Here is a 15,454-nt window from a genome sequence, read left to right on the forward strand (position 1 = left end):
AAAAGCTGGTTTAAAATGCAACATTCAAAAAACTAAGATCATGGCATCCAGTCCCATCACTTCATGGCAAATAGATGAGGAAACAATGGAAACAGTGAGAGACTTTATTTTCTGGGCTCCAAAATCATTGCAGATGGTGACTACAGCCATGAAATTAAAAGTCGCTTGCTCCTTGGAAGAAAAGCTATGACAAACCTAGTGAAAGAGAAACTGAAGTCTCTCAGTTCAGTTCAGTTCAGTTCAGCCGCTCAGTCGTGTCCGAATCTTTGCGACCCCATGAATCACAGCACGCCAGGCCTCGCTGTCCATTACCAAATCCAGGAGTTCACTCAGACTCATGTCCATCGAGTCAGTGATGCCATCCAGCCATCTCATCCTGGGTCGTCGCCTTCTTCCGCCCCAATCCCTCCCAGCATCAGAGTCTTTTCCAATTAGTCAACTCTTCGCATGAGGTGGCCTAAGTGCTGGAGTTTCAGCTTTAGCATCATTCCTTCCAAAGATCCCAGGGCTGATCTCCTTCAGAATGGACTGAAGAATGGATCTCCTTGCGGTCCAAGGGACTCTCAAGAGTCTTCTCCAACACCACAGTTCAAAAGCATCAATTCTTTGGCGCTCAGCTTTCTTCATAGTCCCACTCTCACATCCATACATGACTACTGGTAAAACTATAGCCTTGACTAGATGGACCTTAGTCAGCAAAGTAATGTCTCTGCTTTTGAATATATTATCTAGGTTGGTCATAACTTTTCTTCCAAGGAGTAAGCGTCTTTTAATTTCACAGCTGCAATCACCATCTTCAGTGATTTTGGAGCCCCCCAAAATAAAGTCTGACACTGTTTCTACTGTTTCCCCATCTATTTCCCATGAAGTGATGGGACCAGATGCCATGATGTTCATTTTCTGAAGTTGAGCTTTAAGCCAACTTTTTAAGCCTTTGACTGTGTGGATCACAATCAACTGTGGAAAATTCTGAAAGAGATGGGAATACCAGATCACCTAACCTGCCTCTTGAGAAATCTGTATACAGGTCAGGAAGCAACAGTTGGAACTGGACATGAAACAACCGACTGGTTTCAAATAGGAAAAGGAGTATGTCAGGCTGTATATTGTCACCCTGCTTATTTAACTTATATGCAGAATACATCATGAGAAACGCTGGACTGGAAGAAACACAAGCTGGAATCAAGATTGCTGGGAGAAATATCAATAACCTCAGATATGCAGATGACACCACCCTTATGGCAGAGAGTGAAGAGGAACTAAAAAGCCTCTTGATGAAAGTGAAAGAGGAGAGTGAAAAAGTTGGCTTAAAGCTCAACATTCAGAAAACGAAGATCATGGCATCTGGTCCCATCACTTCATGGGAAATAGATGGGGAAACAGTGGAAACAGTGTCAGACTTTATTTTGGGGGGCTCCCAAATCACTGCAGATGGTAACTGCAGCCATGAAATTAATAGACGCTTACTCCTTGGAGGAAAAGTTATGACCTACCTAGATAGTATATTCAAAAGCAGAGACATTACTTTGCCGACTAAGGTCCGTCTAGTCAAGGCTATGGTTTTTCCTGTGGTCGTGTATGGATGTGAGAGTTGGATGTGAAGAAGCCTGAGTGCCGAAGAATTGATGCTTTAGAACTGTGGTGTTGGAGAAGACTCTTGAGAGTCCCTTGGACTACAAGGAGATCCAACCAGTCTATTCTGAAGGAAATCAACCCTGGGATTTCTTTGGAAGGAATGATGCTGAAGCTGAAGCTCCAATACTTTGGCCACCTCATGCGAAGAGTTGACTCATTGGAAAAGACTCTGATGCTGGGAGGGATTGGGGGCAGGAGGAGAAGGGGACGACCAAGGATGAGATGGCTGGATGGCACCATGGACTTGATGGTCATGAGTTTGAGTGAACTCCGGGAGATGGTGATGAACAGGGAGGCCTGGTGTGCTGCGATTCATGGGGTCGCAAATGTCGGACACGACTGAGCGACTGAGCTGAACTGAACTTTTACTTTCATCAAGAGGCATTGTAGTTCCTCTTCACTTTCTGCCATAAGGGTGGTGTCATCTGCATATCTGAGGTTATTGATATTTCTCCCAGCAATCTTGATTCCAGCTTGTGTTTCTTCCAGTCCAGTGTTTCTCATGATGTATTCTGCATATAAGTTAAATAAGCAGGGTGACAATATACAGCCTGACATACTCCTTTTCCTATTTGAAACCAGTCTGTTGTTTCATGTCAAGTTCTAACTGTTGCTTCCTGACCTGCATACAGATTTCTCAAGAGGCAGGTCAGGTGGTCTGGTATTCCCATCTCTTTCAGAATTTTCCAGTTTATTGTGATCCACACAGTCAAAGGCTTTGGCATAGTCAATAAAGCAGAAATAGATGTTTTTCTGGAACTCTCTTGCTTTTTCCATGATCCAGCGGATGTTGGCAATTTGATCTCTGGTTCCTCTGCCTTTTCTAAAACCAGCTTGAACATCAGGGAGTTCATGGTTCACGTATTGCTAAAGCCTGGCTTGGAGAATTTTGAACATTACTTTACTAGTGTGTTAGATGAGTGCAATTGTGCGGTAGTTTGAGCATTCTTTGGCATTGCCTTTCTTTGGAATTGGAATGAAAACTGACCTTTTCCAGTCCTGTGGCCACTGCTGAGTTTTCCAAATTTGCTGGCATACTGAGTGCAGCATTTTCACAGCATCATCTTGCAGGATTTGAAATAGCTCCACTGGAATTCCATCACCTCCACTAGCTTTGTTTGTAGTGATGCTTTCTAAGGCCCACTTGACTTCACATTCCAAGATGTCTGGCTCTAGGTGAGTGATCACACCATCGTGATTATCTGGGTCATGAAGATCTTTTTTGTACAGTTCTTCTGTGTATTCTTGCCACCTCTTCTTAATATCTTCTGCTTCTGTTAGGTCCATACCATTTCTGTCCTTTATCGAGCCCATCTTTGCATGAAATGTTCCCTGGTGTCTCTAATTTTCTTGAAGAGATCTCTAGTCTTTCCCATTCTGTTGTTTTCCTCTATTTCTTTGCATTGATCGCTAAGGCAGGCTTTCTTATCTCTTCTTGCTATTCTTTGGAACTCTTCATTCAGATGCTTATATCTTTCCTTTTCTCCTTTGCTTTTCGCTTCTCTTCTTTTCACAGCTATTTGTAAGGCCTCCCCAGACAGCCATTTTGCTTTTTTGCATTTCTTTTCTGTGGATATGGTCTTGATCCCTGTCTCATGTCCAATGTCACGAACCTCATTCCATAGTTCATCAGGCACTCTATCTATCAGATCTAGGCCCTTAAATCTATTTCTCACTTCCACTGTATAATCATAAGGGATTTGATTTAGGTGATACCTGAATGGTCTAGTGGTTTTCCCTGTTTTCTTCAATTTAAGTCTGAATTTGGTAATAAGGAGTTCATGATCTGAGCCACAGTCAGCCCTGGTCTTGTTTTTGTTGACTGTATAGAGCTTCTCCATCTTTGGCTGCAGAGAATATAATCAATCTGATTTCAGTGTTGACCATCTGGTGATGTCCATGTGTAGTCTTCTCTTGTGTTGTTGGAAGAGGGTGTTTGCTATGACCAGTGCATTTTCTTGGCAAAACTCTATTAGTCTTTGCCCTGCTTCATTCTGCATTCCAAGGCCAAATTTGCCTGTTACTCCAGGTGTTTCTTGAGTTCCTACTTTTGCATTCCAGTCCCCTATACTGAAACCATACTCACAGAAAACTAGTCATTCTAATCACACTAGGACCACAGCCTTGTCTAACTCAGAAACTAAGCCATGCCCGTGAGAAACCCAAGATGGGCGGGTCATGGTGGAGAGGTCTGACAGAATGTGGTCCACTGGAGAAGGGAATGGCAAACCACTTCAGTATTCTTGCCTTGAGAACCCCATGAACAGTATGAAAAGGCAAAATGATAGGATACTGAAAGAGGAACTCCCCAGGTCAGTAGGCGCCCAATATGCTACTGGAGGTCAGTGGAGAAATAACTCCAGAAAGAATGAAGGGATGGAGACAAAGCAAAAACAATACCCGGCTGTGGATGTGACTGGTGAGAGAAGCAAAGTCTGATGCTGTAAAGAGCAATATTGTATAGGAACCTGGAATGTCAGGTCCATGAATCAAAGCAAACTGGAAGTGGTCAAATAGGAGATGGCAAGAGTGAACATTGACATTCTAGGAATCAGTGAACTAAAATGGACTGGAATGGGTGAATTTAACTCAGATGACCATTACATCTACTACTGCGGGCAGGAATCCCTCAGAAGAAATGGAGTAGCCATCATGGTCAACAAAAAAGTCCAAAATGCAGTACTTGGATGCAATCTCAAAAATGACATCTCTCAGTTGTGTCCAACTCTTTGCAATCCCATGGACTATACAGTCCATGGAATTCTTCAGGCCAGAATACTGGAGTGGGTAGCCCTTCCCTTTTCCAGGGAATTTTCCCAACCCAGGGATTGAACCTAGGTCTCTCAAATTGCAGGTGGACTCTTTACCAGCTGAGCCAAACCCAGACACTATATTAAAAAACAGAGACACTACTTTGCTGACAAAGGTCCGTATAGTCAAAGCTCTGGTTTATCCAGTAGTCATGTATGGATGTGAGAGTTGGACCATAAAGAAAGCTGGGTGCCAAAGAATTGATGCTTTTGGACTGTGGTGTTGGAGAAGATTCTTGAGAGTCCCTTGGACTGCAAGGAGATCCAACCAGTCCATCCTAAAGGGAATCAATCCTGAATAGTCACTGGAACAACTGATGCTGAAGCTGAAGCTCCAATACTTTGGCCACCTGTTGCAAAGAGCCAACTCATTAGAAAAGACCACTGATGCTGGGAAAGATTGAAGGCAGGAGAAGGGGATGACAGAGGACAAGATGGTTGGATGGCATCACAGACTTAATGAACATGAGTTTGGGAAAGCTCCAGGAGTTGGTGATAGACAGAGAAGCCTGGTGTGCTGCAAAGAGTCAAACATGACTGAGCGACTGAACTGAACTGATCATATTCCCATTTTATAGATGAAGTAACTGAGTCAAAGAAATTGATAACTTATTCAGAAGTCCTGTAAAAGGCATAAACTTGCCAAAAAGCAGATGTGTTTGACCCCTGAATCAGTACTTTTTTTAAACTGAACCACGTCACTCTTTTTTTTTTTTCAATTTAACACAGGAGCTACTAATTAAGGAATGTAGTACTTATACCTTACACAACATGCATGAAACTCAAAAACATTATGCTAAGTCAAATAAGCCAGACAACAAAGATCATGTTAAATGATCATGCTATATGATTCTATTTATATGAAATGTCTAGAATAGGGAAATCTATACAGAATGACTTGTGGCGGAGGGGCAGGAGGGCAAGGGAAATAAATGACCAGGAGGTTCCTTTTGGTTATAGAAATGTTCTAAAATTAGATCATGGTGATGGTCGTAAACTCTGTAAATATCCTAAAAACCACTGAATTTGTACACTTAAAATGCATAAATTTTCTGATATTTAAATATTTCTCAATAAGGCTATTCTTTAAAAGTTCAACTAGGATGTTAAAACATATGTGCAAAACAATTTAAGTAAAATATTTATGTATTATTTATTATATCAAAAAGTTTCCTGAGAGAAAAAATACCCAAAAGTGTTTTCACTAGGAATAAATTTTAAAGTTGGTCAAATAAGTTTTAGGAAGAACATTAATGCTAAAGTGATTTATCTGAATTCTGTCTTCTAATATTTGTGACTGCTGACAAAAAGTAAAGGACACTCTATTCTACTAGGTGGAAGGAAAATCATTTAAATGGATGGGTTTGTGGGTCACAATGACTTCTAAGAGGAGTATTATCAATTGAGATAAATTATGCATTTGGAAGCTATATTAGTGTGAGCTAAACATAAAATTACAGAAGTTATGTAAATAAATCTTTAAAAGGGAACTGAGAATTTAGCTTCTAAAATTTCATTTATAAGCTCTCCTATGAAAAAGATGAAAGTTTGGCATTAAGATTAAGCTGCTAATTAGTGCCTAGGATTTACTTTTACACCACTATCAAATATATGGACTAGAATTATCATATGAACTTACATTTTCAAGCATTTATGTTTCAAAAGACAAAGGGAAAATGTGGGCCAAAGAAAAGTTTTTATGTAGAAAAGTAAAGATCATAAAGACTATATACTTGAATTAAAGTTGAAATTGTTCAATGGTGATTTAAAAGAAAAAGTATCAGTGTAAAAATAAAAATATTTATATGAAATATTAGAACTTTTAAATTCTATTTATAAGTACACAGAGTAATGATACAGTATACAGCACAGGTTTAAAAAATTCAGAATATAAAAAATATTTCATGCTAGTTAAAAGTATAACATGCTAATTCATTTATTAACAGAGAAGCTAAGAGAGATTTAGGAAGAACTAAGAGCATAAATAATAAGACAGAATAAAAGTACAAGTGATATGAAATTAGAGATTGCAAGATACAGGGGAAATTAATAGTAAAACCTTTGAATTCTCTGAAGGAAAAAACAGGGGACAGAAGCTAGAGCAGATAAATTAGGCTAGAAAACAGAAGGGGAGAAGTTTAACTAGTACTAGAAAGGAAGCCTTATTGAGATGCTTCTCACTCACTTAAAAGCTGGTTCTGCAACTGTGGAGAAGCCAGGAAAAGGACTTGTAAGAAGGAATATAAACAATGCAAATACTTAAAAACTGGATTTAAGATTATTAATTATAAAAAGTCATTTACAAACCTCATATCAAAAAAATGAATTTAAATACTTTTTATTGTATTCTTTGAACAAATAATTACGCTTCTTTAAAACAAGACACAGGGAGAGTCAAGAGATGAACAGTATCAGTCTGCCCTTATTTTAATCTGGCCAAAGAAACTGTAAAATGCTATGTTCGTTATGTTAATCCAGTGATTCGTCTGCGAAGATATTCACTATGATGCATGGTTTTTCCTCTTCTCAAATAATTGACATGATTTCTGAAAAGATATTAATAAGCTGGAAAAGCTATCAATTATGATTATTGAGATATTGGAAAATCTTAAGCACATTAATTCATTAGTAATTGAAAAATTAGGCATGTATTTAAAAGAAAGCAGACTAAGAAGTAAGATTCTTGAAGTTTATGAAAATTATGAAAGTAAATGTAAAATAGTAGAGAAAGTAAAAGTAATTTGAATGGCTACAAAATTGGAGCTAGAGAAATTTATAGCATGTTCTTAATATAAAGGACAAAAAAAGACTGTTAAGAATGGCTAACATTAAGAGTGCTGGCACATATAACCAGTGTGGGGCTAGGAATCAGACATCCCATGAAGACCTGTAAAGAGGTGGAGAGTATCTGCACACCAGAAGTCAAAGTGAAAATAAGGCCAGTTGGCTGGTAGGTGGTTAATGCCAAATAAATATTTGCTGAAAAAATGAAGCTATTCCCAGGATGTGGTCAGCCCAATTGATGGGAAAAGATGCATTGTGGCAAGAGCCCAGCATAATGGTCAATGGATAGTGAGCACAGACAAAAGCAGATTATAGCAAATAGAAAACAGGTACAGAGAGGAGGGTAGCAGAGGGACTGTCTTGGACCACTGGAAATGGGAACACCTGTAAAATTCCCCCATGGACCCTAGATGGGAGAAAAAAGTGTACCAAGTATGGGAATACAATACTGCCAAGACCTGAAATGGAAATTTTGCTGTCTTTCCTGCACTTGTAGTTCTATAGCTTTCGTAAGCCACTGTATCCACTTTTGTAAAATGAATTGAAGAGAAGTATGTTGGTGCAATCAGTTCACCCAAGGGTACTTGTGGATAAAGTAAGAGGGACATTAAAAACATTCCAAATGTTCTGACAATTTCAATAGAGAACTTGATATGGAAATAAGATTGTTGTGGCTTAAAAAAAAAATCCAAAAAACAAAACAACAACAAACCTATTTCCCTTCATGGGTAGGTTCATAGGAAGCGGTACTTGTCATATTGAGTTAAGAAAAGCATTAATGATTCTGTCCACTATGACCTATCGATTTCCAATGGTTTCAACCAAGAGAGCGGTAACAGATAGCCTTTTAAGATGGTTTCTTTCTTTCTTAACACAGTTTGAATGCTGTTACCCATGGAGTGAATCTATTCTGTACGAGCAGCAGAAACCTAATTTAGTCTTGAAATTTTGTGCTATTTTGCCCTGCAATTACATTGTCCTTTAGACGAACCTGTATTACACCTATAACTACACAACTTCTACATGAAGAACTGAACAGATCAGCTGCACCTTTGATTTGTATATGGACTGTACTTAATGCAAGTGAGGAGTTAATGAATATAACAGCTATGGGTAACCAGCATCGAAATATTTTGGTGAGTTTTTTTTTTTTTTTAATTGTAGGAGGTGGAATGTGAGCTGAGTCTTGAAATATTTGTAGACTTTTCTTCTTTTTGTTAAGAAAGTTTATTCTTTATAATCAGAAAAAATTAAATAAGAGAAAAATCACCCATATTTCCATCACATTAAATTTTATTCTCATATCTTTATTGTTCTCTTCTAGTTTCTATTCATAAACACACTTATTTTGACATAATTCTAAAGTATACACAATTTTGTGATTTTTTTTCCTAGTATGTAATGTTATAGTTACAGCATTTCCCATACTGATGCCCAGTGTTCATATTGTTATTTTAAAAGTCTAAACAATGTTCTGAATAATGGCATATGATAATTTATTACCTATTTCATTAGAGTTAGGGATAAATTATTCCTAACCACTCACAATTAAAAACATGATCTTTGCAAGTAAATAAATTTCTTTAGCAGTTTTCTAAACATAAATTCAAAGAAGGAGATTATTTGATCACAAACATCTTTATGGGTTTGTTGATCAGTCGCTGAGTCATATCCAACTCTTTGCGACTCCATGGACTGCAGCATGAGAAGCTTTCCTTTTCTTCACTATCTCCTGAAGTTTGCTCAAATTCATGTCCATTGAGTTGGTGATGCTATCTAACCATCTCATCCTCTGCCACCCTCTTCTTTTGTCTTCATTCTTTCCCAGCATCAGGGTCTTTCCCAACGAGTTGGCTCTTCACATCAGGTGGCCAAAATATTGAAGCTTCAGCTTCAGCAGCCGAACTTCCAGTGAACATTCAGAGTTTATTTCCTTTAGGATTGACTGGTTTGATCTCCTTGCAGTCCAAAGGACTCTCAAGAGTCTTCTCCAGGAACACAATTCGAGAGCATCGATTCTTTGGCACTCAGGCTTTTTTATTGTCCAGCTCTCACATTCATATGTGACTACTGGAAAAACCATAGCTCTGACTATAAGGACCTTTGTTGGCAAAGTGATGTGTTTGCTTTTTAATACACTGGCTAAGTTTGTCATAGCTTTCCTTTCAAAGAGCAAGTATTTTTTAATTTCACGGCTGCAATCACCATCCACAGTGATTTTGGAGCCCCCCAAAATAAAACTGTTACTGCTTCCACTTTTTCCCTTTCTATTTGCCATGAAGTGATGGGACAGGACGCCACGATCTTAGTTTTCTAAATGTTGAGTTTTAAGCCAGCTTTCACCCTCATCAAGAGGCTCTTTAGTTCCACTTGACTTTCTGCCATTAGAGTGGTATCATCTGCATATCTGAGTTTATTGCTTTTTTCCAAGCAATCTTGATTCCAGCTTGTGATTTATCCAGCCTGGCATTTTGTATAATGTTTTATGGGTTAGAAAAATATAATATTTTTCTATTGCCAAAGAAAGGGAGAAGCTTTACCACTAAAGCCTTTGTACTAATATAAAAGGAGGTGAATGTTTTTAATTTTGTTTAGTTATTAGTAATTAAATGTTTCTTGCTTGTTTACCATATTTCTAGTGTTAATTTTGTTTCTGTTTTTTAGCAGTTGCCTGCTTGGAGTCTTCTCACATACTTGAATAAATTATTTATATGGATTGGATAGTAACCCTTTGCATACCATATATGATATAAATTTTTTTCCATCTATTTTTATGTTGTTTGGCAGGTTTTTTAATTCAGATATTCTAACATTTTTATAGGCACAAAATTTGCCTCATCACAGGAATCACCTCGAGCATTTATTAAGAGTACAGCATCTCAGAATCTTGGAGATACTCAATGTGTTTGAACTGATGTGAAAGACTATACACTTTCAATAGGTTCCTTTATTATCTCGCCACACAAATTTCCACAGTCCTAGATATTCTTGTGGTCGGGCAGTTTTGGAAAACACTTCCTTAGCTTTAATTCTGAGAAAACTTGTTAAGCTAACAGTCCATTTTTGTAAGAGGAAAGTGGAGGGTGGAAATTCATCCCCTTCTTTTTTTTTTTTTTTTACACAGAAAAGGAGTTCAGTGTTTTCTTATGCCTTTTTGGAACTGAGTGAAATTATTAAAGAGCTAACAAGCTCTGGCCCAACAGAGACCTGAGTCTGAATCTTAGCAGTGTGACCATGGCCTGCTTCTCTGTGTCTGATCCCAGGTGGCAAGAGTGGTAAAGATCCCCCCTGCCAGTGCAGGAGATGTAAGATACCTGGGTTTGATCCCTGGGATGGGAAGATCCCCTGGAGAAGGAAATGGCAACCCACTCCAGTATTTTTGCCTGGAGAATCCCATGGACAAGAGGAGCCTGGAGGGCTACAGTCCATAGGGTAACAAAGAATTGGACAGGACTGCATGCATACATTAGAATACTATGAAGATTAGATGAAAGATGCTTAGTGCTAGTCAAATGACTAGCACAAAGAGGGTTCCTAGTTAGTGAAAGTGTTCTCCTTTTTTTCTCTTGTCTTATGTCAGTAAATTACTTCTTTTCTTCAAATATAGAAAGGTAGTTACTTGACTTAACCCTTAACTGCCTGTTACATGCAATATAAGACACATTCTCTAGTGTTTTACTGTTCTTTTAAGAAACAAAAACATTCAAGGAAATGGCTTATCTTAGAAATCAGATTAAAATGATGAATAAAAGAGAGATAAGAATAATAACCTTTGATTGGGGGGGACTGCATTTTTTTTAAAGTTATTTATAACTATGAAATGTATGTTTTAGCAAATCCATCCTAAATTTGTCCTCCTCTATGAAGTCTGAAATAATAGAATGGCATATTAAGAGTTTTATTTTATATAATTTTATTTAATTTTATCAATGAGGAATATATTCAAGTGGTTCAAAATATTTTGAAAGTATCAAATATACAGTTGAAATTGTTATACTGATGTTTATAACATAAATGTATCTATAATATTACTTTAATATTTTTGTCTTGATTTTGGTAACAGGTTTACCCTGGCCTTATAGGATGAGTTGGGAAATATTTCCAATTTTTCAGTTGTTTAGAAAATATTGTATAAAATTAGGATCCTCTCTTCCATGAAAGTTGGCAGAAATTGCTTATAAAATATAATCTAGCTTTTTTCTGGTGAGAAAATATTGCTTTGATTTCTTTAATAGTTATAGGAACATTTAATCTTTTTGAGTAAGTCATGGTAAGACATATTTTTCTAATATGTCCATCTCAGGTAAAATTTCAAAGTTGTTGCCAGCATTCACTTTTCTTTTTACTCTTCATCTGCAGTTACTTTTCCTGCTTCATTCCTTATATTTTTCATTTGTTTCTTTTCTCTTCTTGTGACTGAATTGCTAGAGGTTTGTCTGTTTTATTATTTTTTTTAATCAATGCTTTTTTGTTTATCTTCTTTATCGTATTTTTGTTTTCTATCTCACTAACTGCTGCTCTTATTTTTATTGTATTTTTTCTTTTATGTTGAGTTTATTCCTTCATTTAAAGCTATACATCTCCCTCAAAGCATCACTTTGGCTGCATCACACAAATTCTTGATATGTAGTGTTTTTTCATACAACACAAGTCCAGATATTTTATATTCACTTTAATTTCTGCTTAAACCTCAAAGTTTTTCAGCAGTGTGTTTTTGTAAAATTATAAAAGATACAAGGATGCTCACTACATTAAAAATAACATTTAAAGAAGTTAATGGACATATCATATTCTTGAATGAGAAAACTTTTATAATATTAATATTAATAAGACTTAATATCACTAAAAATATTAACTCTCTAAAAATCAGTGTAAATATAAAGCAATCCCAATTAGAATTCTTGTTGGGATTAGAGTTGAATAAAATTACTTTAAATTTTATGTGGAAGAATATCTACCTGTGAATACGTAAGAAAAGTATACAGACTGGAAGAGAAAAACCTTACTAGATCTCTATCAGAGTCTTTGGATTAGAGGTGAATAAATGATCTTAAAGTTCAAATTGAAGGAAATATTTTTTAAAATATATTTTAAAATGTATATAAAAGAACAAAGAAGAAAGACTTACTAGTTATGAGAATATGCTATTAAGTCTAAAGAATATGATATTAATGGTACATCCAATACATTAGTGGAACAGAAAACAGAATATAGTAATAGATGTCAGCATTTTGAAATTTTGCCATATGACAGACAGTAGTTTTATTTAGTAGGTAAAGGATAGATTACTTATTGTAATACACAATGCTGACACAAATGGCTATGCATATGGAAAGAATAAAACTGGACCTCAAATCTCATACCATATAAAAGGTAAACTGCATATGTATTAATGATTTAAATGAAAGAAAATCTAAGAGACTATATGTATAATCCAGAAATGAAATGGACTTTTTGAACTAAGACTAACTAGAAACAATAAAAGATAATAATTTTATAATACCAAAAAGAAAAATGTTGATATGGTACAATTTACTGTGAAAAAAATCACTAGACAAATTATACATTAGAAAAAATTGAATATAGAAGATAAATAATTACTTTACTACATAAACTGCCCTTAAAATTGTTGGAAAGTTCTAATAATTCAATAGAAAACTGGGAAAATCTAATTGACAAAGTAATTGACCAGAGACATTAAAATACCTGATTTTAAAATTTGTATTCAGTTTCATATTGCTTCCACATTCATGTGACAACTTACCTTTCAAAACTAGGTTCTCTCTCTAGAGAACTCCATCATTAAATACTCCCCAGCAAGGAGGTTGAGAGCCCTCTGTGATCTCCTTCATTCCCTTGTCTATTCAGCCAGATGCATACTCTCTAGACCTGGGTAGTCCTCTTAACTCTGATTTTATTTGAGCCTTCCTAGTGACCCCATGGACTGCAGCCTGCCAGGCTCCTCTGCCCATCCAGGCTGCAGGCTGGCAGGCTACAGTCCATGAGGTCACTAAGAGTCAGATACAACTGAGCGACTTCACTTTCACTTTTCACTTTCATGCATTGGAGAAGGAAATGGCAACCCACTCCAGTGTTCTTGCCTGGAGAATCCCAGGGATGCGAGAGCTTGGTGGGCTGCTGTCTGTGGGGTTGCACAGAATCAGACACAACTGAAGCGACTTAGCAGCAGCAGTAGCAGTGCGGTCATAGAGAGGGCCAAGGAGACATAGTGTAACAAGCGTTAAGTCATGGAGTCCAACTAGGTTTGCTTTCATTTCCTGCCATTTACCAGTTATGTGGGGACAGGTATGTTACCTCTCTGGACCTTCATTCTCTCCTTTTTAAGATGGGATAATTGTACCTGCTACTCATAGTCATTACGAAGATTAACAGAAGTAATTTATATACAGTGCTAACATAGGCTTCCCTGGTGGCTCAGCAGTGAAGAATTCACCTATAGTGCAGAAGGGAGAAGGCCATGGCACCCTACTTCAGTACTCTTGCCTGGAAAATCCCATGGACGGAGGAGCCTGGTAGGCTGCGGTCCATGGGGTCGCTAAGAGTTGGACATGACTGAGCGACTTCACTTTTACTTTTCACTTTCATGCATTGGAGAAGGAAATGGCAACCCACTCCAGTGTTCTTGCCTGGAGAATCCCAGGGACGGGGGAGCCTGGTGGGCTGCCGTCTATGGGGTCGCACAGAGTCGGACACAACTGAAGAAACTTAGCAGCAGCAGCAGCAGCATAGTACAGAAGACGTGGGTTCTATTCCTGGGTTGAGAAGACCCCCTAGAGAAGGAAATGACTACCCACTCCACTATTCTTGCCTGGGAAATCCTATGGACAGAGGAGCCTCTCAGGCTACAGTCCATGGGGTAGCAAAAGACTCAGACAGGACTTAGTGACTAAACAAAAACAACAACATAGAGCCTGCCAGGCTCCTCTGTCTATGGGATTTCCCAGGCAAGAATACTAGTGGGTAGCCTATCCCTTCCCCAGGAGATCTTCCCGACCCAGGGATCAAACTGGCATCACCTGCATTGCAGGCAGATTCTTTACCACTGAGCCACCTGGAAAGCCCCTAGTACATACTACCACTTAAAAAAATGTTAGTGTTCTATGTTCTACCCTATTTCAGTGTCTTATGGTTGGTCTAGGGACTAGGTTACCAGCAAACATGTTTTCTAAATGGCTATCTGACTCCAATTCTTTGATGTTCGGAACATCTCCATACAGTGCTAACAGTTTAATTTTGCTAAAACACTTCTTGTGTTATATCATTCTCCTGATTACCAGTTGTCAATGATTTCTCACTGCCTTCAGGAAAAAGTACAAATCCCCGTAGCCTTACTGCTGATATACTCAATGTTCTAAGGTAAAAACTTTAAAACCTTGTTGAAGGCTCTCAAAACTTAATTTTTAATATTTTCATTTGGGAAAATGAAGGAACACCTAAAAATTTGGACCTACCTTATATAACAGCATATGCTGTATAGTCTTTCAGTATTCTAAACCACCACCCACTGGGGATGATGATATACAAAAGTAACTCCTACTTTGTTTTCCTGAAATCTCACTGTAATTGAAAAGTCTTTATTATATTCACTAATACTTGCCACTCTAAATGGCAGATTAGGAATGGGTGATAGCAAAAATTTATAACAGAATCAGTTATTGGCATAGTAATAATTAGGTATATTTATAACACAAACTAGTTAAAACAAGATTTTTGTTGTGATTATAAGAGAAATAAAAATTTATACATTTCCTTATTACAGCTAGTTGCTAATGACAGCAAAAAATAATCCTCTTTTACCTAGTACTTCCTTTTGCAAGTCATGGCATCTGGTTTGCAAGTTTACTTCCTGTTGTTTGGATGTCTGAATCTGCTGAGATCTCAATATGGCTGCATCTGACAACAACTTCAGATTTTTCATTTCCTCTTCAAGGCATACATTGTTTCTCTGGGACACTGTCAAACTTTTATTTAGCATCTTTATTTCTGTAAAGAAAATTCAAAGTTTACAAATAGACAACATTGGGTCATAAAAGATTTCTTTAAAAAAATGATTATTTTATTTTAGAAAATTGATAGTTGAAAGCCAAGATGACTTCTCTGAGAGTATAGAGAGTATAACCAAAAAGTTGAGTTTTAATTTAGAGGTTATTCTGAAAAAGAAATGACGAAAAAGACTGTATTGCAAAATGATACATGAAACCTTT

General features: G+C 37.2%; 1 protein-coding gene across 2 annotated transcripts in view; it reads right to left on the reverse strand.

Annotated features, from left to right (window-relative positions):
• LEKR1 (leucine, glutamate and lysine rich 1) overlaps positions 1–15,454 on the reverse strand; it is a 235,091-nt gene that overhangs the window by 117,660 nt on the left and 101,977 nt on the right. For both annotated transcript variants that reach the window (XM_069561843.1, XM_069561835.1), the window contains one exon: positions 15,048–15,233. In XM_069561843.1, the coding sequence (XP_069417944.1) occupies positions 15,048–15,233 (186 nt within the window). The remainder of the gene's footprint in view (positions 1–15,047; positions 15,234–15,454) is intronic.

This window comes from Ovis canadensis, chromosome 1 (genome assembly GCF_042477335.2).
Source record: "Ovis canadensis isolate MfBH-ARS-UI-01 breed Bighorn chromosome 1, ARS-UI_OviCan_v2, whole genome shotgun sequence".
Lineage (NCBI taxonomy): Eukaryota > Metazoa > Chordata > Mammalia > Artiodactyla > Bovidae > Ovis > Ovis canadensis.